Raw genomic sequence first — 23,611 nt, 5'->3', positions numbered from 1 at the left:
TTGATCTTAACACAGTCTACTTATATGTATCATATTTCCCATTGTGCTTCTTTATTCCTTTATTCTCATTTAGTCTCCTATACACCCCACTTCTTAATATTTCCCTCTCATCCTCACATTCTCTTATCTTTCTTACTTTATGTTTGACTAATGATGGTGGTTTAAATTTGAATACGAGAAGCATGTGCAAACTGGACTCTAAAGAACCTTAGATTTTCTTTCATATTTCTACATCTTGTGGTACAGCGCAACAGTAAAAACATACCTTATGAAAAATTGCATATTAAGACCCACAGATAAATGTATTTCTATAGCAGTATTTTGCAATGGAAAAGCTACACAGGAGCATAAAATTGGAATTGGATCAACTTCTGCATCAAGAAACGTGGTAACATTGCAAGAAATGGGGCCGGCAGAAATTAATCTGAATTTAATACATTGTTATCTGCTATTTTTGCTTCATCCTTGGCTGCCCCTTTCTTTCCCCCAAGCAGAGACCCTGCTGTAGGAATGCACAGTTATAAATTATTCTGATCATGTGGAACCACACTCTGTTCTTTTTTTCTGGCAGGATGTGTGATACTGGGGAAGGCCTATTCATCTTCCAGACAAGAGACGGGGAGGCAATCTATCAGAAAGTCCACTCAGCTGCCTTGACCATAGCAGAACAACACGACCACTTACTGCAGAGTGTGAAAACCTCCATGGTAGGCCTTCTAATTTATTGAGCCAAACAAGTCACCGCCTTAAGCAAGTGTTCAGGTTGGATGTTACGAACAGCAAAGCAGTATGCTTGCTCTTGCTAGCTTTCTCCACATCTTTGTTTCTAAGCAATGGGTTTGTTGAGTCAACCTGTAGCTGCAATTGCTGTTTGATTGATGAACATGGCAAATGAAAGCTACCTCAAGTATCCTGATGGATTGATTAGCCTGTGCAATAGAACAGTAGGCCACATTGCCTCTCATTTTCAGAATCAGGTATTGGGATATCCTCTAGGGTGGGATAGCCATCCTTGGCACTTTGAAGACTTGTGGACCATATTAGTACTCTGTACAAAACAGTTGGGTTTGCAATATATAAACAAGCTAACAATGGATGCTTTTATGTATTGAAGTATTATAGCTTTAAGAGGTAGTGTTGCAAATTGCCATAAGAGGGAGCCAGAAAGCATGATTCTCTCTCTCTGCTCTCTCTGTTCTTTCTGCTGATTCACTGTGACTGATGTAGTAATCTCTGTGTTAATTTGCTGTATTTGTAAACTGTAAGGTATGATTGATATGCAAGACAGAGACAGGCTTGTAATATTATTATTGTATTGAGAGATATTGACTGAGTTGAATGTGTATGATTGGACTGTTTAACGTGACTGTGCTATTTCTAAAGTAAACACTATTTTATACATAATAATAATAATAATAATAATAATAATAATAATAATAATAATAATAATAGTAATAATTTATTAGACTTGTATGCCACCCCTCTCCAAAGACTCGGGGCAGCTCACAATATATCTGTCTTGTATGACTGAGTAATTATTCCTATCTCCTGGATATCTGCTGGAATCCCACTTCTCCATAGTGGGTGGAGCTAGTCTCCAAGGATGGGAATGACACCGACCATAGTCAAAAAGGACTGGGTCCCTATGGGTCACACCCTCTCTTGCCTTGCCAAGGATTAACACCTCTGCTCTAGGGCTTGGCAGAAGGGTAGTTGGAACTCTGTATTTCCAGGACTGCAGTTTATCTACTCCTGGCTTCACCTTTGTTGCTGAGCTATTCATTTAACCCTTAAGTATTAAAAGAACACCAAGTCCCTGCTCCTTGTAAAGGCATGAGTCTTTGGGGCGGTGTGTGTGTATAAAACAAGTAAGAAAAAAAAAGACATTATAAGGTAAGGTTTTGGGGTATTATTCTATTCACACTGCCTTTCTGAGCAAATCTGTAGAATTTTACCAGATATTGTAAACCTTACATCCTGGACACAAACTGCTTCAACTTCTACCCTCAAAACAATTATATAGAGCCAGAACAATTAGACGCAAGAACAGTTTTTTCCTGAACACCATCACTCTGCTATATAAATAATTCCCTCACCACTGTCAAACTATTTACTAACCCTGCAATACTATTAATCTCCATTGTTCCCATCACCCGTCTTCCACCACAAATGACTGCATGATTATAACTTTGTTGTTTGTGTCCTTACAATTTATATTGACTGGTTCCTAATATGATTTGATTGCTTATTTGTACCCAGATTTTTCTTCAATGTGAAATTTGGATAAATCAAGTACACATTATAATAGGAGCTGAAAGGAAAGGTTTGGCATCTCAGATAGGTAATCCCTGTGTGGCTCATGTACAGAACTGCTGCATTAAACCAAACAGTTGGATCGATAAGCTTGTCCTCCTCAGATTTTAGTCCATTTCCCAAATGGGAAACATCTTGCCATTATTTTTTACCTTGACCAAAGTTGTGTTGACTTGTTTACCCAGTTTTAAATCAACAAACTTCATGATTCAATATGAGATTGAGGAAAACTATCCAATTGAGAACAAATGTATCTTAAACTACAAAGTTCATTTGGAATATATGTGATATTTTGCCCCAAATCTCCCTGGAATTGTGCTGGAAAACAGGAATGTATTCTTTGACTTTATGGAAATTGAACCAGAGATAGATCAGCCGTTACCTAAAATTGTCATGCAAATCCTGAGATGTTAGATTAGTTTATTAGGGTTGGATTTGGAATTTTTACCCATCTATCAATTCCTTCCCAAGGATCTGGGATATAGGCAGATATTGTTGGGTGGTGTTACAGGTATGGTTGCAGGATGTAAGTTGGTCCATGTAAAGCTGCCTTTTGTAACTGGCTCTTGGTGATTTTGTCAGTGTTGATGGGGTTCAAGTGGAACTCTCGATTGATGCTTATTATAATTCCCTGTCACAAAAATGTGAAGTCAGAGCTGTCAGTTCTTTAGCTAATGTTGACTTTCTAAGCACCAAGTTTTCCCCAACAGTCATTGCCTGTTGCTTTTCTGGGTTCTGGTGAGTGTATGCATGCTGGTCAGCTGGTCTTTGCACATGCGTTAGCGCCAGAAACCGGAAAAGCTGCTCCCTGGCACTTGTGCTGGGAAGTTGAGCTTCTGATTTCTTGCACACACATGCATGCCAGCCAGCTGGTCTTCATGCAAACCAGAAACCAGAAGACTAGGTGGTCGGTGCACATTCATGCACCAGAACCCAGAAGAGCGATGGTTGGCATGCCTGGAGAAATGGCTCTGTGCGCTACTTTTGGCACACGTGCCATCACCATCCTAAGTTCTTGGGAATAACTTGCTGCTTATGAAGGTCAACATTAGCAATGGAAACTGCAGTTTAATGTTTCCAAATGTAAAATAATGCACTTGGGGAAAAGGAATCCTCAATCTGAGTATTGTATTGGCAGTTATGTGTTAGCAAAAACGTCAGAAGAGAAGGATTTAGGGGTAGTGATTTCTGACAGTCTCAAAATGGGTGAGCAAGTAGGATGCTTGGTTGCATAGCTAGAGGTATAACAAGCAGGAAGAGGAGATTGTGATCCCCTTATATAGAGTGCTGGTGAGACCACATTTGGAATACTGTGTTCAGTTCTGGAGACCTCACCTACAAAAAGATATTGACAAAATTGAACGGGTCCAAAGATGGGCTACAAGACTGGTGGAAGGTCTTAAGCATAAAACTTATCAGGAAAGACTTAATGAACTCAATCTGTATAGTCTGGAGGACAGAAGGAAAAGGGGGGACATGATCGAAACATTTAGAAACATAGAAACATAGAAGTCTGACGGCAGAAAAAGACCTCATGGTCCATCTAGTCTGCCCTTATACTATTTTCTGTATTTTATCTTAGGATGGATATATGTTTATCCCAGGCATGTTTAAATTCAGTTACTGTGGATTTATCTACCACGTCTGCTGGAAGTTTGTTCCAAGGATCTACTACTCTTTCAGTAAAATAATATTTTCTCATGTTGCTTTTGATCTTTCCCCCAACTAACTTCAGATTGTGTCCCCTTGTTCTTGTGTTCACTTTCCTATTAAAAACACTTCCCTCCTGAACCTTATTTAACCCTTTAATATATTTAAATGTTTCGATCATGTCCCCCCTTTTCCTTCTGTCCTCCAGACTATACAGATTGAGTTCATTAAGTCTTTCCTGATACGTTTTATGCTTAAGACCTTCCACCATTCTTGTAGCCCGTCTTTGGACCCGTTCAATTTTGTCAATATCTTTTTGTAGGTGAGGTCTCCAGAACTGAACACAGTATTCCAAATGTGGTCTCACCAGCATTCTATATAGCGGGATCATAATCTCCCTCTTCCTGCTTGTTATACCTCTAGCTATGCAGCCAAGCATCCTACTTGCTTTCCCTACCGCCTGACTGCACTGTTCACCCATTTTGAGACTGTCAGAAATCATTACCCCTAAATCCTTTTCTTTTGAAGTATTTGCTAACACAGAACTGCCAATACAATACTCAGACTGAGGATTCCTTTTCCCCAAGTGCATTATTTTACATTTGGAAACATTAAACTGCAGTTTCCATTGCTTTGACCATTTATCTAGTAAAGCTAAATCATTTACCATATTACAGACCCCTCCAGGAATATCAACCCTATTGCACACTTTAGAGTCATCGGCAAATTTAAATATGTTAAAGGGTTAAATAAGGTCCAGGAGGGAAGTGTTTTTAATAGGAAAGTGAAGACAAGAACAAGGGGACACAATCTGAAGTTAGTTGGGGGAAAGATCAAAAGCAACATGAGAAAATATTATTTTACTGAAAGAGTAGTAGATCCTTGGAACAAACTTCCAGCAGACGTGGTAGATAAATCCACAGTAACTGAATTTAAATATGCCTGGGATAAAAATATATCCATCCTAAGATAAAATACAGAAAATAGTATAAGGGCAGACTAGATGGATCATGAGGTCTTTTTCTGCTGTCAGTCTTCTATGTTTCTATTAGCTAAAGAACTGACAGCTGTCAGTTCACATTGTTGCGAAACTCTTCTGGTTTCTGGCGTTCCCATGTGTAAGCACCAGGGAGCAACTCTTGTGGTTTCTGGTGCTCCCCCACATGCCTGTTGGGGAGATGCTCTTCGAGTTTCTGGTGTTCTCCCCATTTCAGCACTTGATGCCGAAAAGGTTGGGCAACACTGACCTAGGACATAATGTACTAGCATAGTATACTGTAGTGATGGCGAACCTATGGCACTGGTGCAATAGGTGGCATATGGAACCATATGTGAGCTGTTGCCCTAACTCAGCTTAAACGTACATGTGTGTGCTGGCCAGCTGATTTTTGGCTCTCACAGAGGCTCTTGGAGGGTTTTTTGGCTTCTAGAGAGCCTCCAGGGAATGAGTGAGGGTATTTTTACCCTCCTCCGGCTCAAGGGAAGCCTTTGGAGTCTGGGGAGGGCGAAACACGAGCCTACTGGGTCCACCAGAAGTTGGGAAACAGGCTGTTTCCAGCCTCCAGAGGGCCTCCCTGGGTTGGGGGAAGCTATTTTAGCCCTCCCCAGGCATTGAACTATGGGTGTGGACACTCACACATACAGCATAGCGCACGTGCTCTTTCAGCAGTCGAGGGAAAAAAGGTTCGCCATCCCTGGTATACTATATGTGCCGATATAGACAATGTAATTGATAGATGGAAATTTGTCAGTGCACAGGCTTGTCCAAGATTTTTTGATATGGCAATAATAATAATTATTAGAAATTGTTATTAGGTATATTTCCTTAATCTATTAATTGCTTGTGATTTATAAATAAGTTTTTTTCCTTATACAGTTCTTTTCAATGTTTTTCTCTTGTTAAAAATAAGGTTTATTTAAATCTATTTGTTTCCTTTGATTAAATGCTTTTCTCCAGCCCTTCTATTAGAGTATTTGAAGTTTCTTTAAAAGTAATCTTTTAAAAATATTTTACTTGTCTTTTATTTTAAACAAGAAAGATACCTTTCATTCAAAAGGATGAACGATATGAAGGGATACATTTTAAAGCTGTTTTCAAATGCAAGCTTTTAAAATGTGCTACAGTTACTAAAATAGATTTCTAATTGTTTCCATGACAGTAAAATATAGGATAATTTTGCACATTCTTTTGAAGGTTTACCTGATGGAACATATTTATTTAACAGTGTGGGTAGAAGCTTTTAGTGCATTGTGTATTTGTAATCCAGATGCCTGTAGAAAGAATGAGGCTGAAACCCAGCAAGCTAAAACACTGATGTGTTGGAGACTGGTTTCCCCCAGACCACCAAGTTTTTATTTCTAAAGTTTTTTTGGATTTTATCTTTTTATTGTTTTGTGAACGAATCTCCGGGGGGGAGTTGATTCCAGAGGGACGGAGCAGTCACAGAGAAGAAATTAACATAGATACTAATACAGTGATGGTGAACCTATGGCACTGGTGCCACAGGTAGCACATGGAGTCATATCAGTCAAGCGGTAGGAAAATCAAGTAGGATGCTTGGCTGCATAGCTAGAGGTATAACAAGCAGGAAGAGGGAGATTATGATCCCGCTATATAGAGTGCTGGTGAGACCACATTTGGAATACTGTGTTCAGTTCTGGAGACCTCACCTACAAAAAGATATTGACAAAATTGAATGGGTCCAAAGACGGCTACAAGAATGGTGGAACGTATCAGGAAAGACTTAATGAACTCAATCTGTATAGTCTGGAGGACAGAAGGAAAAGGTGGGACATGATTGAAACATTTAAATATGTTAAAGGGTTAAATAAGGTCCAGGAGGGAAGTGTTTTTAATAGGAAAGTGAACACAAGAACAAGGGGACACAATCTGAAGTTAGTTGGGGGAAAGATCAAAAGCAACATGAGAAAATATTATTTTACTGAAAGAGTAGTAGATCCTTGGAACAAACTTCCAGCAGACGTGGTAGATAAATCCACAGTAACTGAATTTAAACATGCCTGGGATAAACATATATCCATCCTAAGATAAAATACAGAAAATAGTATAAGGGCAGACTAGATGGACCATGAGGTCTTTTTCTGCCGTCAGACTTCTATGTTTCTATGTTTATATCTACTGGCACACGAGCCTTTGCCAATCTCAGCTCCATCATGCATGTGTGTGCCAGCCAGCTGATTTTTGGCTCTCACAGAGGCTCTGGGAGGGCATTTTTGGCTTCCAAAAGCCTCTGGGGCGCATTTTAACCCTCACCACAGCTCCAGGGAAGCCTTTGAAGCCTGGGAAGTGTGAAATACCAGCATACTGGGCCCACCAGAAGTTGAAAAACAGGCCATTTCTGGCCTCCAGAGGACCTCTGGGGGGGCAGGGGAAGCTGTTTTCACCCTCTACAGGCATTGAATTATGGGTATGGACATTCACGCATGCACAATAGTGTACACAACTGCTCTTTCGGCACCCAAGAGAAAAAAGGTTCGTCGTTTATTTATTTATTGTTAGAGTTGAAAGGGACCATGAAGGCCATCACGTTCAACCCCCTGCCCAAGCAGGAACCCTATAGTACACCAGTCAAGTGGCAGTTCAATTTTATCTTTAAAATGTCCAGAGTGTTGGAGTTCACAACGTCCGCTGGTAGGTTGTTCCATTGGTTGATCGCTCTGACCGTCATGTTGAATCTCTCCTTGGTCAGCTTCCAGTCATTGTTCCTCATCCGGCCCTCTGGTGCCCTGGAGAATAAACTGATCCCCTCCTCTCTGTGACATCCCCTCGTATACTTGTAGACTGCTATAATGTCCACTCTGGTCCTCCTTTTCTCTAGGCTATCCATGCCCAGTTCCCACAGTCTCTCTTCGTAAGTCTTGGTCATCACTGCACTAATAGATCTAGTGTGTGTGTTTGTGTGGGTGAAGTTACCGCCTTTGATTCTTTTCCTTTTCCTTCCCCCCCCCCCCCACAACAAGACAAGGGACCAAACACCATCACTTTCTGGCTCTCTTCTCACGCTGAGCCCGTGTTCTTCTCTGCTCCTTTCTGATGGCCTCCACCTGCCCGCTTAACTCCTTCAGCTGCTCTTCCCTTCGTCTTTCCTCCTCATCTGGGGTACCCCGACCGTCAAAAGCCTCTTCTTCTTCATATGCTAGTGCTCCAGTTTCATCAAACTTAATCCCCAGTTGATCCAGTAAAGCCTTTCCCTCCTCCAATGAACGTGCTCTGTACATTTTATTGTCCTGGAACACCAAGATGGCCACTGGGTAGCCCCAGCTAAATCTGGTTCCACTTTGATATAGCCGGCTTGCAATTGGTTTCAACACAGCTCTCGCTCTCAGGGTTTCCCAGGAAAGATCCCTCAGAACCCTTATCTCATTTCCGTCTTGTTTAAGGCTCGTCGAAGTCTTCAAAGTTTTATAAATCATCTCTGCTTTTTTTTCACTGAGGAATGCGATGATCACATCTCTCTGTCTGCCATCTCTCCTGGGGGCTGCCCAATGAACACGCAACAGCTCCTCCACGCTGACCTGCACGCCTGTCTGTTTATTTAACCAAGCACAGACAGCTTCTGTTAACTTAAAATCAGAGGACAAATCCATTCTGAACCCTCGTAAACGCAAATTCCTCCTTCTCTGTCTGTCCTCCAAATTTGCAATTCTGTCATTTATTTGTCTTATTTTTCCATCGTAATCCATCACTTGTTTCTCAACTTTCAGTATCTTTCCAGCAGAAGAATCCCCTTCCTTTTTAATTTGTTTAACTTCTAAATCCATCTGTTCCATTTTAGTTTCAACTTTGTTGAATCTCTGTTCAAACCCACTGCAAATATCGAGCAGTTTATCCAGCTTTCTCTCAATATTAGCCAGGCTAGAGAGGTCTTCTTTTTTCCCTCCCTCCGCCATTTTAAGATTTATTGTACTCACTTATCACTTCCTTGTTACAGCGAAAGCGCCTCCGTCTTTGCTTGAAATCATAAATCTTCAAATTCACTTTGATGCCGACAGATTCTTGTTTCTTCCTATATTTTTCTAAGGAAGATTTATAGTCTTTTTAAGGGGGAGAAAACTCTTTACATTTTATATTTATTCGGAGCCAGAGGTGAAATGCCTAGAAAGCAATTCGGCACATGCACAATCTCAATTTTTAGGAAGTGGAATAGGAGAAATATAGGTAAATTAATAGGCCCAATGAAAGGGACTATGGAAATTTGGAAAAAATGGCAAGGGAAAATAGGATTATATAAATCTAAACTGTCATCGCTTTATGTAATAAATAGAGAAAACGAAATTAACTTAAATAGGGTTATAGGAGAGTTGAAGGGAAGAGGGATAACTAAGATAGAACAGTTATACGAGAAGGATGGCAAGTAGAAATCGTATAGAATGGTGGTTAGGTAAGGGAAGGTGGCTACAAATAAATGCAATATGTAAATATCTAAATGAAAGGGAGAACAAAGAAGTATTATGGCGGGAGGAGACAGGATTAGAGAAAATAATAAGAGAAAAAAGTGAGGGGATAAAGGCGCAAGCAACTAATATATACAAACTGCTAGTGCAGTCAGAGGGGGACACGATTGATGGATTGACTAAATGGTGGCAAAATGAGATATTAGTAGAGGTACAAGAAATGGAAAATATAGTAGAAGATATAAGGAAAATTAAAAATACAAGAATTAGGGAAATGAGAAGGAAAATATTACATAAGTGGTATTTTACTCCCGTTCAATTTGCACATTTTCAGCAGAATGTCAGGGGGAATTGTTGGCATGGTTGTCAAGATAAAGGAGTGTTTATGCATATGTTTTGGGAATGCCCGATAGTGCAGGAATTTTGGCAAAAAGTGAAAGAGGATATCAATGGAATGTTAAATATACAATGGACAATCACTAAAGAAATGGCAGTACTAGTAAAAAGCAATGCGATGGGAGAATTTAGAGAAATAAAAAAAGCAGCAATAGAAAGTGCTCAGGCAGTAATAGTTTTGGGTTGGAAGGATGCGACAAAATGGACAATGCAAAATTGGTATAGGTACATGGTGGATCATATTCAATTTGAAATTATGGAAAAAAGGATAAATTTGGATAATGAAACTGATTTGGGACGGCTGATGGGACGGTGGGACAAGGTAAGACGATATATGACGAGTAGAATCCGAGACCAAGCTACAAGAAATAAACTAGAATCACTCTATAATATATAGACAGATATATTGCTCTTGGGTTAAGTGGATTATAAAAGAAATACCCCCAATTTGGTGGTGGGGAATGTGTGTATGTCGGGGTGGTGGGCACAATTCACATTTCACTACGCACTGTTTTATGTTGTGTGATTTTAAAATTGTTAAAAATCAATAAATAAAATTATTTAAAAAAAAAAAAAGTTACCGCCTTTGAAAATCTACAAGAACTTTTTCAGATATTTTTAACCTTCATAAACTTTGGTGGGCTTATCACTGTAGTGGTAGACTTCTCTTCTCTGGTGCTCCCTGGAGATATTTAGCATGATTTTGTCACCCGGTCAACCCAAGAAATGGTAGAACCATATCTCTCTTTTATGAGAGTTACAGCAACTCGTAAAAGTTTAAGCCAAAGTCGGAAGTCATCAACTTCTCTTTTGAAAACTGTTATTCTTCAGCTCTGCCTTTTCTGTGTGCATATGGAGAAAGAGAAGGAGGGAAAGGAGGAAAAAATAGACAAAACCTCATCTGTACCTAATATTCATCCTGACACAGGCTCCTGTGAGGAAAATGCAGTCTGCAAATTTTCTTCCAGAAGAAATTGTGACAACGTTCTTTGACGTTAATGGAATATAGTTTGTTAAAATTCATGCTTTTTCCCCAGGGGAGAAGAATTATATATTTTTCCCAGTGTTTTTGTCCTTGAATGGCCATAGAAACATAGAAACATAGAAGTCTGACGGCAGAAAAAGACCTCATGGCCCATCGAGTCTGCCCTTATACTATTTTCTGTATTTTATCTTAGGATGGATATATGTTTATCCCAGGCATGTTTAAATGTCATGTGTTATTTTCCCTACTCTTAGAATAGCTTGTTTGTTCTGAACAAGTGTGATAATCTGTAGCTTATTCTAACTCCCTCCTAACTCCCTAAGGTAGAATTGTTATGAAATCGACTTTCCAGCAAATGGCATGCTTTTCTTTTTTTTTTTCCATTTTATACTGTGAAAATCTAATCACACATTTTCATTCGTGGAAAAGTATATCAGAGAATGACTGCAATCAGTTTTAAACTATGGCCAAAGTTGTAATCCCAAAACAACTTCAAGCTGAAATACAAACAGTTATGAACGATGTCATTCTTACTTAAACTTCTTACCAAGAACTGAGGAAAGTTGTGATACTGTGCTGGAAATGGAGGATAAGTTGCTTTCATTGACCAATGTAAAGATAGAAGAGAGCAGAAGCCACAGAAGTAAAATGACTCATGTGGAACAAGGCATAAAGGTGTGTGTGTGTGTGGAGTTGCTATATAGCAATCATGGTTTGTCTCCCATTGTTATCAATTATCTTAAGAAATCACTTATTTCTTTGGCCGTCAAGAAGGAGATTATGGTATTCTCATAAAAAAAAAGTATGTCATCCAGTTTTTATTTCAGTGATTCATCTGTCCCAGAGACCCAAAATCTCTCTCTCTCTGTGTGTGTGTGTGTGTGTACATGTCTTGGAAGAGACAAATTGGTAGAATGGCTTCTGGTAATTAATTCTGGTAATTGCTTTTGAACATATCTCCCACCTTTGAATGCAATGCTGTCAAATGCATGATGTGTCATTAATTCTTTACCTCCTAAATTACTCATCTTAAACCCAACAAAGGAAGGCTGTATAAATGCCCAAAATTGCACCAGTGTGATTTCTCAGCCAAGGTAATATGGTAAAATCTTGGCTTATGGGATCACTTTTCTCAAAGGATTTCTCAGTGTGAAACTTGACATCTCTACATAGATTGAGCATACACCACTGTATCCAGGGGAAGAGCCTTCTCTGTGGTGGCCCTGGCCCTCTGGAATCTTCCCCCGGAGATTTGAACTGCCCCCACCCTCCTTGTCTTTCGTAATTTACCCAAGACTCACTTATACCGCCAGGCATGGGGGAGTTGAGACACCTTTCCCCCCAGGCTTCTTTATATTTTGTTTCATGTTTGGTATGAATGTGCTGTTTGGTTTTTAAATATATTAGATTTGTTTTATTATAATATTGTTTTTATTGTTGTGAGCCACCCCGAGTCTTCGGAGAGGGGCAGCATACAAATCTAATAAATAAAAATAAATAAATAAATAAATAAATGTGGTTTATACAGTCAGCATATGCTCTTCCTAAAACCATCATCTGTGAACTGTCCTTAAATACCACACTTTGCTTCCTACTATGTTACAAAGTCCCTGATTACAACATTGCACATACAAACAAGTATGTGTGATGTCGTAGTGCGATGTCACTACTAACATGGGCAGCCTCAGCATATTGCCCCCAACAATTTGCCCCCGAGTTTTCGGAGAGGGGTGGCATATAAATCCAATAAATTGAATTGAATTGAATTGAATTGAATTTGGCTCCTCATTTTTACCAGCCTTTGAATAATGGAAGACAGAGTCAACCTCAAGCCATCAGAATTGAATTCCAGACTGAAGATATTGAAGATAATAAGCAGATTATTCTAACATTCTTCTGCTTTCTTCAGTTATATAAACTATCTTTAATTTTATATATGAGCTTCCTTTTTGCACATTGCAAAGACCTAGGTTTTGATGCCACGTTTGTGGTCCATACATTGGGTTTAAATTGTTGCACAAGATGAGATCAAGGCAGTTGTTGAGTCTAATGTTGTTAGATACTAATTGATCTAGTCCCAGATTAGTAACAACGTTTTACAGGGTTTTATGGATGAGTTCAGTTGTATATTCATTTAGGGTCCAATTAATAAGAGGTAGATTGGGGTCACCAAGAAAGATTAGAAGGCATGGGCAAGAGGCTGCCCATGCTAGTAGTGACATCGCACTACGACATCACACATACTTGTTTGTGTGTGCAATGTTGTAATCAGGGACTTTGTAACATAGTAGGAAGCAAAGTGTGGTATTTAAGGACAGTTCACAGATGATGGTTTTAGGAAGAGCAAGCTCATGTGTAATTTTTTTTTGAATATTTTTGAATATTCAAAATAATTTTTGAGTATTCTTTTTATTTAATGACTTTTTATAAAAGATAGCTACTCCACCTCCCCTGTGGGTTTCACAGTCAGGCTGGTAAACATGATAGTCTCTTACTGTGATAATAGGGTCAATGACGGATGCATTTAGACATGTCTCACAGCAATATTTAATAAGAGAAGGAGTTCAGGCATTTTGTTTATAAGAACATAAGAAGAGCCATGCTGAATCAGGCCAAAGCCCATCGAGTCCAGCATTCTGTATCACACAGTGGCCCACCAATTGTCCTTGGGGATCATGAGCAGAAAGAGAATGCAAGACCCTCCCTTTCCCCTGCCCCCCAACAAATGGTACTCAGGGGAATCCTGTCTGCCTCAACCAACATAGAGGTGGCACATGGACATCCATTTCAATAACCACCAATACACTTGGCATCCATGAATCTATCTAATCCTGCCTTGAAGCTATCCAGGCTGACAGCTGTCAACACCTCTTCTGGAAGTGAATTCTATAAACCAACGACTCTCAGGGTGAAGAAATATTTCCTTTGATTTATCCTCACTTTCTTACCTATGAGCTTTAGGGAGTGCCCCCCTGTCCTAGTGCCCCCTTTTCTATCCCATGCATGATTTTATACACTTTGATCAAGTCACCCCCTAAACGCTGTCTTTCAAGGCTGAAGAGACCAAGGCGTTGCAACCTGGTTTCATAAGGGAGATGTTCCATTCCCTTGATCATTCTTGTTGCCCTTTTTTGCACCTTTCCCAGTTCCATTATATCCTTCTTGAGGTGCAGTGACCAGAACTGTACACAGTACTCCAAGTGTGGTCTCACCATCGATTTGTACAGAGACAATACAACACTTACCGACTTATTTTCGATTCCCTTCGAAAATATGATTTGATGCTTGTTGGCTTGTCTCGGTTAGCTAAGCTATGAAACCTTCGACAATTCCAAGCAGAGAATTTTAGCAGAGTGTGGATGTGTGATAAAGCCAAGACACAGACTTAGTTAAATAAGTATTATTTACATATAAACAAAATATAAACAATCCAGAATAAGCACGAAGCAAATACAGAATAATACGTACTGAGCAATGACAAGATTAGCACAAAGCAAAACACAATATAGTTAACAAGCACAAAGCTAAAATACAATACAGATAAAAGCACAAAGCTTATACAAGCACGAAGCTTGGACACAACTCCCCCGTCTCAGGCAAAAGTAAAGTAAAGTAAATGACCGAGCAAAATAATGAGCTTTTATAGCTTCAATGAGGAAGTGACGAAACAGCCTTGAATATTAACTCTTCAAGTACAAGTTAACCCGTTAAGTGCACATTAACTCTTTAAGTACAAGTCTGGTACAGTTTACAATAAGCAGTTTACAATGGCAATCCCTAACAATCATGCACCCTGTACTAACAATGTTTATGATGTTTCTTGTGTTAATTAGGAAGAAGAAACTGCTATGGTTTAGCAATGATGTAAGGGCTATAGTCAATGAAAAAAAGGCTGCCTATAGGAGGTATAAAGAGTCTGGAAGTATAGCTGATAGAGAGGTGTATAAAATGAGACAGAAGGAGGCGAAACAGATAATATATGCTGCTAAAGCCTCAAAAGAGGAAGAAATAGCAAAATCTGTAAAGAAGGGGGATAAAACCTTCTTCAGATATATTAGTGATAGGAAGAAGAAAAACTGCAGCATCACAAAGCTTAGTACCGGGAATAATACATGCATTGATGGGAATAAGGAGATCGCTGACCATTTCAATAGCTACTTCTGTTCAGTTTTCTCAAAAGACACCTTACAAAATAATAATAATACTATAGAGGGGTATAGCATTGCTTCCAGCTGTACGGATTCAGCTCCAGTGATCTTAGAAGCCGATATCTTAGAAGAACTTGAAAGATTAAAGATAAATAAGGCAATGGGTCCAGATGGCATCCACCCCAGAGTTCTTAAAGAACTCAGATCTGTCATTGCTACCCCCCTGACTGATTTGTTTAACCAATCCCTGTTAACAGGAGATGTTCCTGAGGATTGGAGAATGGCCAGTGTTGTGCCTATCCACAAGAAGGCCAGTAGAGAAGAAGCTGGTAACTACAGGCCAGTTAGCTTGACATCAGTTGTAGTTAAAATGATGGAGACTCTACTCAAAAAGAGGATAAATCAGCATCTAAAAAACAATAACTTATTGGACCCAAATCAGCATGGCTTTACTGAAGGCAAATCGTGTCAGACTAATCTCATTGAGTTCTTTGACTATGTCACAAAGGTGTTGGATCAAGGTGGTGCCGTGGATATTGCCTATCTGGACTTCAGCAAAGCCTTTGATACGGTTCCACATAAAGAGCTGATAGATAAATTAGTGAAGATTGGACTTAATCCCTGGATAGTTCAGTGGATTTCAAGCTGGCTGAAGCATAGACATCAGAGAGTTATTGTTAATGGAAGGTCTTAAGTATAAAACGTATCAGGAAAGACTGAATGAACTCAATCTGTATAGTCTGGAAGACAGAAGGAAAAGGGGGGACATGATCGAAACATTTAAATATGTTAAAGGGTTAAATAAGGTCCAGGAGGAAAGTGTTTTTAATAGGAAAGTGAACACAAGAACCAGGGGACACAATCTGAAGTTAGTTGGGGGAAAGATCAAAGGCAACATGAGAAAATATTATTTTACTGAAAGAGTAGTAGATCCTTGGAACAAACTTCCAGCAGACGTGGTTGGGAAATCCACAGTAACTGAATTTAAACATGCCTGGGATAAACATATATCCATTGTAAGATAAAATACAGGAAATAGTAAAAGGGCAGACTAGATGGACCATGAGGTCTTTTTCTGCCGTCAGTCTTCTATGTTTCTTCTATGTTTCTATTTAAGGTTAGTAGTGGTTGGTAGGTTGATACAAGTTGAAGATGAATTTCATTTGGTCCTCAGGTATTCATCCCATTATGTCTTGGGTTCTCTTTCAGCTTCAGATGAAAATGACTGACCGAGCTGTTTCTCTTGGCACCATGGTCCCTTTGCCCAGGAGTGCCTATTGGCAGCACATCACAAGGCAGCACAGTACTGGACAGCTCTTTGGGTTACAAGGTAGGGTATTAATATACATTCATCCTAAATTCATTCCTATTCACGCCTGATGACCTTCTAGTACTCAATATAAATAAAAATATTTATTTGGGCAGAGCAGCTGTCATATCAAACCTTGTAAATGAGCACATCTTACATGCAACACCTCTCTGGTGTGAAAGTTTAAGAAATGGATGTATCTACAATTCTTCAAAATTAGGAAATAACAAGCATCAAACTCCAAACTTGCTTCCCAGTCTGGTAAACAATCTGAATGTTTTATTTCTTATTCTCAATAGAAAAAAATATTATTAGTTTTCAAATGCACCTCTAATTGTAGTAGCTTAGATGGTGTTGTGCATAATTTTAAAGCATTAAGAATTGTTAATCTAATCTTATGTAGCTTCTTCTCCAAAAACATTGAACTGCTAACTGGAGCTTACAAAACTTTTATCAGACAAATTCTAGAATACAGTTCACCTGTATGGAACCCACATTGCATATCACATTGAGAGAGTCCAGAAATAGATTAGATTAGATTAGATTTATTGGATTTATATGCCACCCCTCTCTATAGATTTGGGGTGGCTCACAACAATGGTAAACAAAACATAGTAACAAATCTAATATTTTGCAATCTAAATTACAGTTTTAAGTTAAAATAAATCCAAAAGAGCCCCAATATATAAAAAACAAGCACACAATCGAATCATACATAAAAACTAAATGAGCAAGGGGGAGATGTTTCAATTCCCCCATGCCTGACGGCAGAGGTGGGTTTTAAGGAGTTTCTGAAAGGTAAGGAGGCTGGGGGCAATCCTAATCTCTGGGGGGAGCTGGTTCCAGAGGGTCGGAGCCACCACAGAGAAGGCTCTTCCCCTGGGTCCCGCCAGACGACATTGTTTAGTCGACGGGACCCAGAGAAGGCCAACTCTGTGGGACCTAACCGGTCGCTGGCATTCGTGTGGCAGAAGGCGGTCCCGGATATATTCTGGCCCGATGCCATGAATATTTCACAAGAAGAGTCCTTCGCTCCTCCTCTGACAACAAAACACCTTATTTCACCAGACTTGAAATACTGTGATTAGACAATTTACAACTACGTCACTTATGGTCTGATCTAACAGTAATTTATAAAATCATATACCAAAATGTCCTTACTTATGTTATAATTATACAAATTACAATCCTATACTTGTTCAAACAAACAAACAAACAAACAAACAAACAAACAAACAAACAAAAGCACATTTCATCTCTCTCTCTCTCCTGAATACACTTTTTTTCTAGTAAGATGAAAATATTGCCCATATTTTTGTAGCTTCAGTTCAAATCTTGCTGATTTGTTTTATAATCTCTGAGGACATCTAGTGGCCAAGGAAAGTGTTTATATAACATCCAATATACAGTAGTTTATTTGGGAGGGACTGGAAAGAAAAGTAATGGAAAATGAAGTGTTACGAAAGGTTTAAAAAATATGTATGTGTAGTCCTTGATTTACAACTGTAATTGAATGAATAGTCATACGTTATGGTTGTAAATCAAGGCATAACATGACCAGATCCAAATTTTCAACACTTTTTTTCTTTTTGCAGCAGTTGCTAAGTGAACATGACAGTCAGGTTAAATGATCCCCACTGGTTGTTAAGCAAATTCATATTCTCCAGTGCTGTTGGCAACCAAAATTAAACAACATAAATTGTTTAATATGTATAGTCTGGAGGACAGAAGGGAAAGGGGGGACATGATCGAAACATTTAAATATGTTAAAGGGTTAAATAAGGTTCAGGAGGAAAGTGTTTTTAATAGGAAAGTGAACACAAGAACAAGGGGGCACAATCTGAGGTTAGTTGGGGGAAAGATCAGAAGCAACGTGAGAAAATATTATTTTACTGAAAGAGTAGTAGATGCTTGAAACAAACCTCCAGCAGACATGGTTGGTAAATCCACAGTAACTGAATTTAAACATGCCTGGGATAAATATATATCCATCCTAAAATAAAATACAGGATATAGTATAAGGGCAGACTAGATGGACCAGGAGGTCTTTTTTTGCTGTCAATCTTTTATGTTTCTATGTTTCTAAATTGTCAAAAAATGTCACAAATTACAGTAAGATGACCAGGAGAGCTGCAAACAGCTGTAAAGAGTATCTGGTTACCAAGTACCTGTTCTGTCGGGCTCTCTGGCAGACTTCTCCCAAAAATTCACAGGTACAAATTTCAGACACACACATGTTTGAAAATTCAAAACAATGTTCTTTATAATGAAAAGTCACTTAAACTAAGCCCTCTTTTGGTATAGCAAAGAGCACTTGTCTCCAAACAAACTGGTAATTTGTACAAGTCCCTTATCAGTTCTGTGATACTTAGCTTGTAGCTGTGAGGCAATTCACAGTGCTTCTTCTTTTACAAGGTGAAACACACTTTGCTCTGGTTTAGTTTCGAAGTGGGGAAAAATCAGCACACAAAAGGTCAAAGTCAGTAAAGCAGTCATGAAACACAAGGATCAGATAATCCTCCACAATGGCCAAACCCACAGGTTGCTATTTATAGCAGCCTCACTAATTACCACAGCCCCACCCAACCATAGGTGGCCTCATTTTCTTTGATAATAATCTCTCAGTTGTTGTTCCCTATGCATCGCTCTCCGCATGCGTGGCTGTATCATTAACTCTTGTTCTGAATCCAAGGAGGAGCTAGATAATTGATCTCCTTCTGAGCTGTCTGCCACACTCTCCTCCTTCCTGTCACTCATGTCTTCTTGGTCAGAGGAGCCTTCATCAGCAGATTCCACTGGGGGCAAAACAGGCCTGCAGCATGTGGATGTCTCCCCAACATCCACAGTCCTTGGGGCAGGAGCAGGGCCAGAGCTAACCACAACAAGTACCAGATTTTGGAAACCCGGCGGGATGCGGTACAAATGATTCAAAAGCGTGACTGTCCCGCGGAAAGTGGGACATCTGGTCACCTTATCCTATACATGTTTGACAAATAAAATAAATAAATAAATAATAAAACAGTTTTGACTGAAAGCAAGAAAGTGTTTTAATTATCTTTTTGTTCAGGAAGGGCGGTCCACAGCAGATCAAGAAAGACAAGTTGGTTGCCATACTTGTATCATCAAAACCCTAATCTACCCTTTGCAATGGAATGTTCTTAGGTTCCCAGGAGGGATGGGGTGCATTCCAGAGGACCAAGAGACAAAGTGGCAATAGCACTAACATTTAGACTTATATACCGCTTCATATTGCTTGGCAGCATTCTCTAAGCAATTTACAGAATCAGCATATTTCCCCCAGCAACCTGGGTCCTCATTTTACTGACCTTGGAAGGATGGAAGGCTGAGTCAACCTTGAGCCAGTCAGGATCGAACTCCTGGCAGTGGGCAGAGTCAGGCTGCAATTTTACATTCTAACCATTGTGCAACCATGTTTCTAGTTTAGATCGTTTGTGCGAGAGAAAAAAGGTAAATATGGCTATTCCTTAATAGTTCCCAGAATATATTTATTTGTTTGTTTATTTATTTATTTGTTTGTTTGTTTACTTACTTACTTACTTATTTATTGGATTTGTATGCCGCCCCTCTCCGTGAACTTGGGGCGGCTAACAACAGTGATAAAAACAGCATGTAACAATCCAATACTAAAACAACTAAAAAACCCTTATTTATAAAACCAAACATACATACAAACATACCATGCATAAATTGTAGAGGCCTAGGGGGAAAGAATATCTCAGTTCCCCCATGCCTGACGGCAGAGGTGGGTTTTAAGGAGCTTACGAAAGGCAAGGAGGGTGGGGGCAATTCTAATCTCTGGGGGGGGGAGTTGGTTCCAGAGGGCCGGCGCCACCACAGAGAAGGCACTTCCTCTGGGTCCCGCCAAATGGCATTGTTTAGTTGACGGGACTCAGAGAAGGCCCACTCTGTGGGACCTAACTGGTCGCTGGGATTCGTGCGGCAGAAGGCGGTTCCAGAGATAATCTGGTCCGGTGCCATGAAGGGCTTTATAGGTCATAACCAACACTTTGAATTGTGACCGGAAACTGATCGGCAACCAATGCAGACTGCGGAGTGTTGATGTGACATGGGCATATTTGTGGAAGCCCATGATTACTCTCACAGCTGCATTCTGCACGATCTGAAGTTTATATATGCCTCACGGTGTATGTAATCTGCTTGAGTTTGGCAGTACTTTTTACCTATAGGTGAGAAACTATAAGCCATGAGCCATGGTGGCACACTGGTTAGAATGCAGTACTGCAGGCTACTTCTACTGACTGCCACCTGCCAACAGTTTGAATCTCACTGGCTTAAGGTTGACTCAGCCTTTCATTCCTCCAAGGTCAGTAAAAAGAGGATCCAGATTGTTGACGGCATTATGCTGACTCCGTAAATCAGTTAGAGAGGGCTGTAAAGCTCTCTGAAGCTGTATATAAGTGTAAATGCTATTGCTATAAAGGAAATTGCTTAGAAGAATCTCAGTGTCTGTTGGTTTTTGGACCCTGACATTTGTCTATATGAAAACATAATACAATATAGTTTCTACAGAAACCTTTGGGTGAGGACAAAGTGAAGGAGGTTTGAATTGGCATTTCAACATCTCAGGCAAATAGAATGAATAACAATATGTAAAGCTTTATAAAAATCTGAACATTAGAATGAAGGGAAAAATACCATATTTTTTGGAGTGTAAGACACAACTTTTTACCCCCCAAAGAGGGTGAAAACATGGGTGCGTCTTACACACTGAATGTAGTCCTACCCCATTCGGCCCCTGCCTCCCAGCAGTTTGCCTCTTTGCAGCAAACAGAACAGAGCCTGTTAAACCAAACAACTCATTATCAGCTTCCCAGCTGATTTGAGGTTGGGCCACTGCTAAACTGAAAGTGAAACTAGCTGCAAGGAGGCAAATTGCTGGGAAGGAGACACTGATTTTTATTGTATGCATAAAAATACTGAACTGGATACAAGAAGGTAAGTCAGTAATAATAATTAATCATAATAATTTATTAGACTTGTATGCCGCCCCTCTCTGACGACTATAACTATAATTGTCTGTAGAATTTTCAAATTATTAGATTCATTTTTAAAGACTGCTTTATTATTGTTCTAGACCAGTGATTTTCAACCTTTTTTGAGCCACGGCACATTTTTTACATTTACAAAACCCTGGGGCACATTGAGCGGGGTGGATGGGGGGGGGGCTAAAACAGTTTAGACAAAACAATTCTCTCTCTCTCTCCCTTCCTTCCTCTTTCTTTCTCTCTCTCCATCCCTCTTTCTTTCTCTTCCTTCCTTCCTCTCTTTTTTGCTCTCTTTCTCTCCCTCCTTACCTCCCTCTATGTCTTTTTCTCTCCCTCCTTCCCTCCCTCTCTTGCTCTCTCTCTCTTGCTCTCTCTCTTGCTTTCTTTCTCTTGTTCTATTTCTCTCTCTCTTGCTTTTTTTCTCTCTCTCTCTTGCTTTCTTTCTTTTTCTTTCTTTCTTTCTCTCTCTCTTTCTTTCTCTCTCTCTCTGAGCTTCGCAGCACACCTGACCATGTCTCACTTGTGTGCCACGGCACACTGGTTGAAAAACACTGTTCTAGACAACAAAATAAAGCTTTTTAAAATAAATGCTTGATCTGAAGAGGCCCAGTGGTTTAAATAAGAGAGAATAACTATACTTTCAGAAAGCCATATCAATTTTAAAGATCTGTAAAAGTATCATCTGAAACGTAACAGTGTCCTGTTTAGTATTAAAATAAGGCAGCTGAGTTAAATTTTGACTTAGTCATGTTTGGAGTAGATCTATTTAAATAATTGTGACTACACTTAAGAAAACTTTCTGGCATTATTATACTGCCATAATGTAGATTTCTCAAATTCTTTGCTCTTTCTATGGGTCAGGCATACATGCACCGAAATACACAACAAACAGGGTATATCATCCGTGCTGTTTGCTGGGAGGCAAATTGCTGGGAGGCAGAAGCAGAATTTTTTTCCCTTGTTTTCCTTCCCAAAAACTAAAGTGCATCCGAAAAACACAGTACTTTTCTTTGGCAGGATTTCGTTGTCATCTCAAATCTTAATTTTAACGGTGAAAGTGAGCAGCTGCTCAATCAGAGAAACTGATTACATCCAGAATGTGTGATTATTTGATGATATCATTTTTCTTTCTCCTTTTTTCTTTGATTTGGAGAAGATAGCCCACTGAAGATCCACAGAACAGAAACATTTCCCACCTATCGGTCAGAACATTGATAAAACGGAGCCAAGGACTTTAACAAGCTGTGTGTGTATGCATTGAAATGGACTGATCCAACAGCAAGGCTTGCAACTGACCTGGACATCAAAAATAAAGCAGATGAAAGGAAGAAAGACTGCATTATAACTGCTAGATTATTTCTTAATTTTCAGGAGAAGAGGAGACTGGGCTTGAAAATTATCATTTGTAATCTGCAATGTTTCATAATCACACCTGGAACAAAGACACTTTATTTCAGTATGGGCTTCATATGTAGTGAATCTCTGCTGTTGATTTGTCCTTTGCTATCAGTTGTTCAACATTTAGTTCATCCCTTTCGGTGATTTCTTTAATAATGTAGTTTATGGTTTTATTTTCTTGTTACAACGCTGACTGTAGCACTTTTCCACTTTTAAGACTGGTTGCTTATTTTTAGGAACTGAAATCAGTTGTCTCCCTGTCTATTAAAGTCTGGTTTTGTCTCAGCTAAGCTATCTAAAGATAATTCTTGTGTCTCTTTGTTTAATTCACATTACAGGTATATTTTTTTTATTTTTTCCTCCATACAAACTTTTTCAATACATTACAAAATATCTTCTGTTCATGTTACAATAAAAACAATATTTCATTAATTAGTCATGTATAATCCAAAGAATAAATTCCAAATTCCAAACTATTTACTTTCGGTACATATCATACTCCCAAACCTTTCCCATATTGTTAGAAAGATTACACCTGTGACTTTTCTGGGCTATTCAAGAAGAGCAATAGTGCCCAGGATTCTGTAGGTAATACTACTACTCTATTTGGCACCAGCAACACTTCTGTTTAAGCCCCATGTTAACATGCGTTGTAAAGATTTCAGATTCAGAGGTGGGATTCACATAATTTACCTATCAGATTGCTCAGCCCTGAAAATGTGTGCATGCTCCCTCTTTGCTCATATATGCAGCTTGCAGGCCAGTGTGCACCTGAACCAGCTGAATATCACATCTGTTCAGATTGTAGCGAAGCAGTGGAACTGATGTGCTGGTGCCTGGAGGCTGTTGGGGTCTGGATATGTGTCAACAGACTCAAACTCAACCCTGATAAGACAGAGTGGCTGTGGGTTTTGCCTCCCAAGGACAATTCCATCTGTCCGTCCATTACCCTGGGGGGGGGGGGGAATCA

The 23,611-nt window shown here is 39.5% G+C and overlaps 1 protein-coding gene across 1 annotated transcript in view; it reads left to right on the top strand.

The window, feature by feature from the left end:
• The window catches only part of DOK5 (docking protein 5), a 91,085-nt gene extending 68,159 nt beyond the window's left edge, over window positions 1–22,926 (top strand). Inside the window, exons 6-8 of the mRNA XM_070748798.1 lie at window positions 572–707; window positions 16,117–16,237; window positions 22,400–22,926. Coding sequence (XP_070604899.1) covers window positions 572–707; window positions 16,117–16,237; window positions 22,400–22,458 — 316 coding nt within the window. The 3' untranslated portion in view covers window positions 22,459–22,926. The remainder of the gene's footprint in view (window positions 1–571; window positions 708–16,116; window positions 16,238–22,399) is intronic.
• Window positions 22,927–23,611: the final 685 nt, after the last annotated feature.

This window comes from Erythrolamprus reginae, chromosome 3 (genome assembly GCF_031021105.1).
Source record: "Erythrolamprus reginae isolate rEryReg1 chromosome 3, rEryReg1.hap1, whole genome shotgun sequence".
Classification (NCBI taxonomy): Eukaryota; Metazoa; Chordata; class Lepidosauria; order Squamata; family Dipsadidae; genus Erythrolamprus; species Erythrolamprus reginae.
This window is presented reverse-complemented; position numbering and strand designations above follow the sequence as displayed.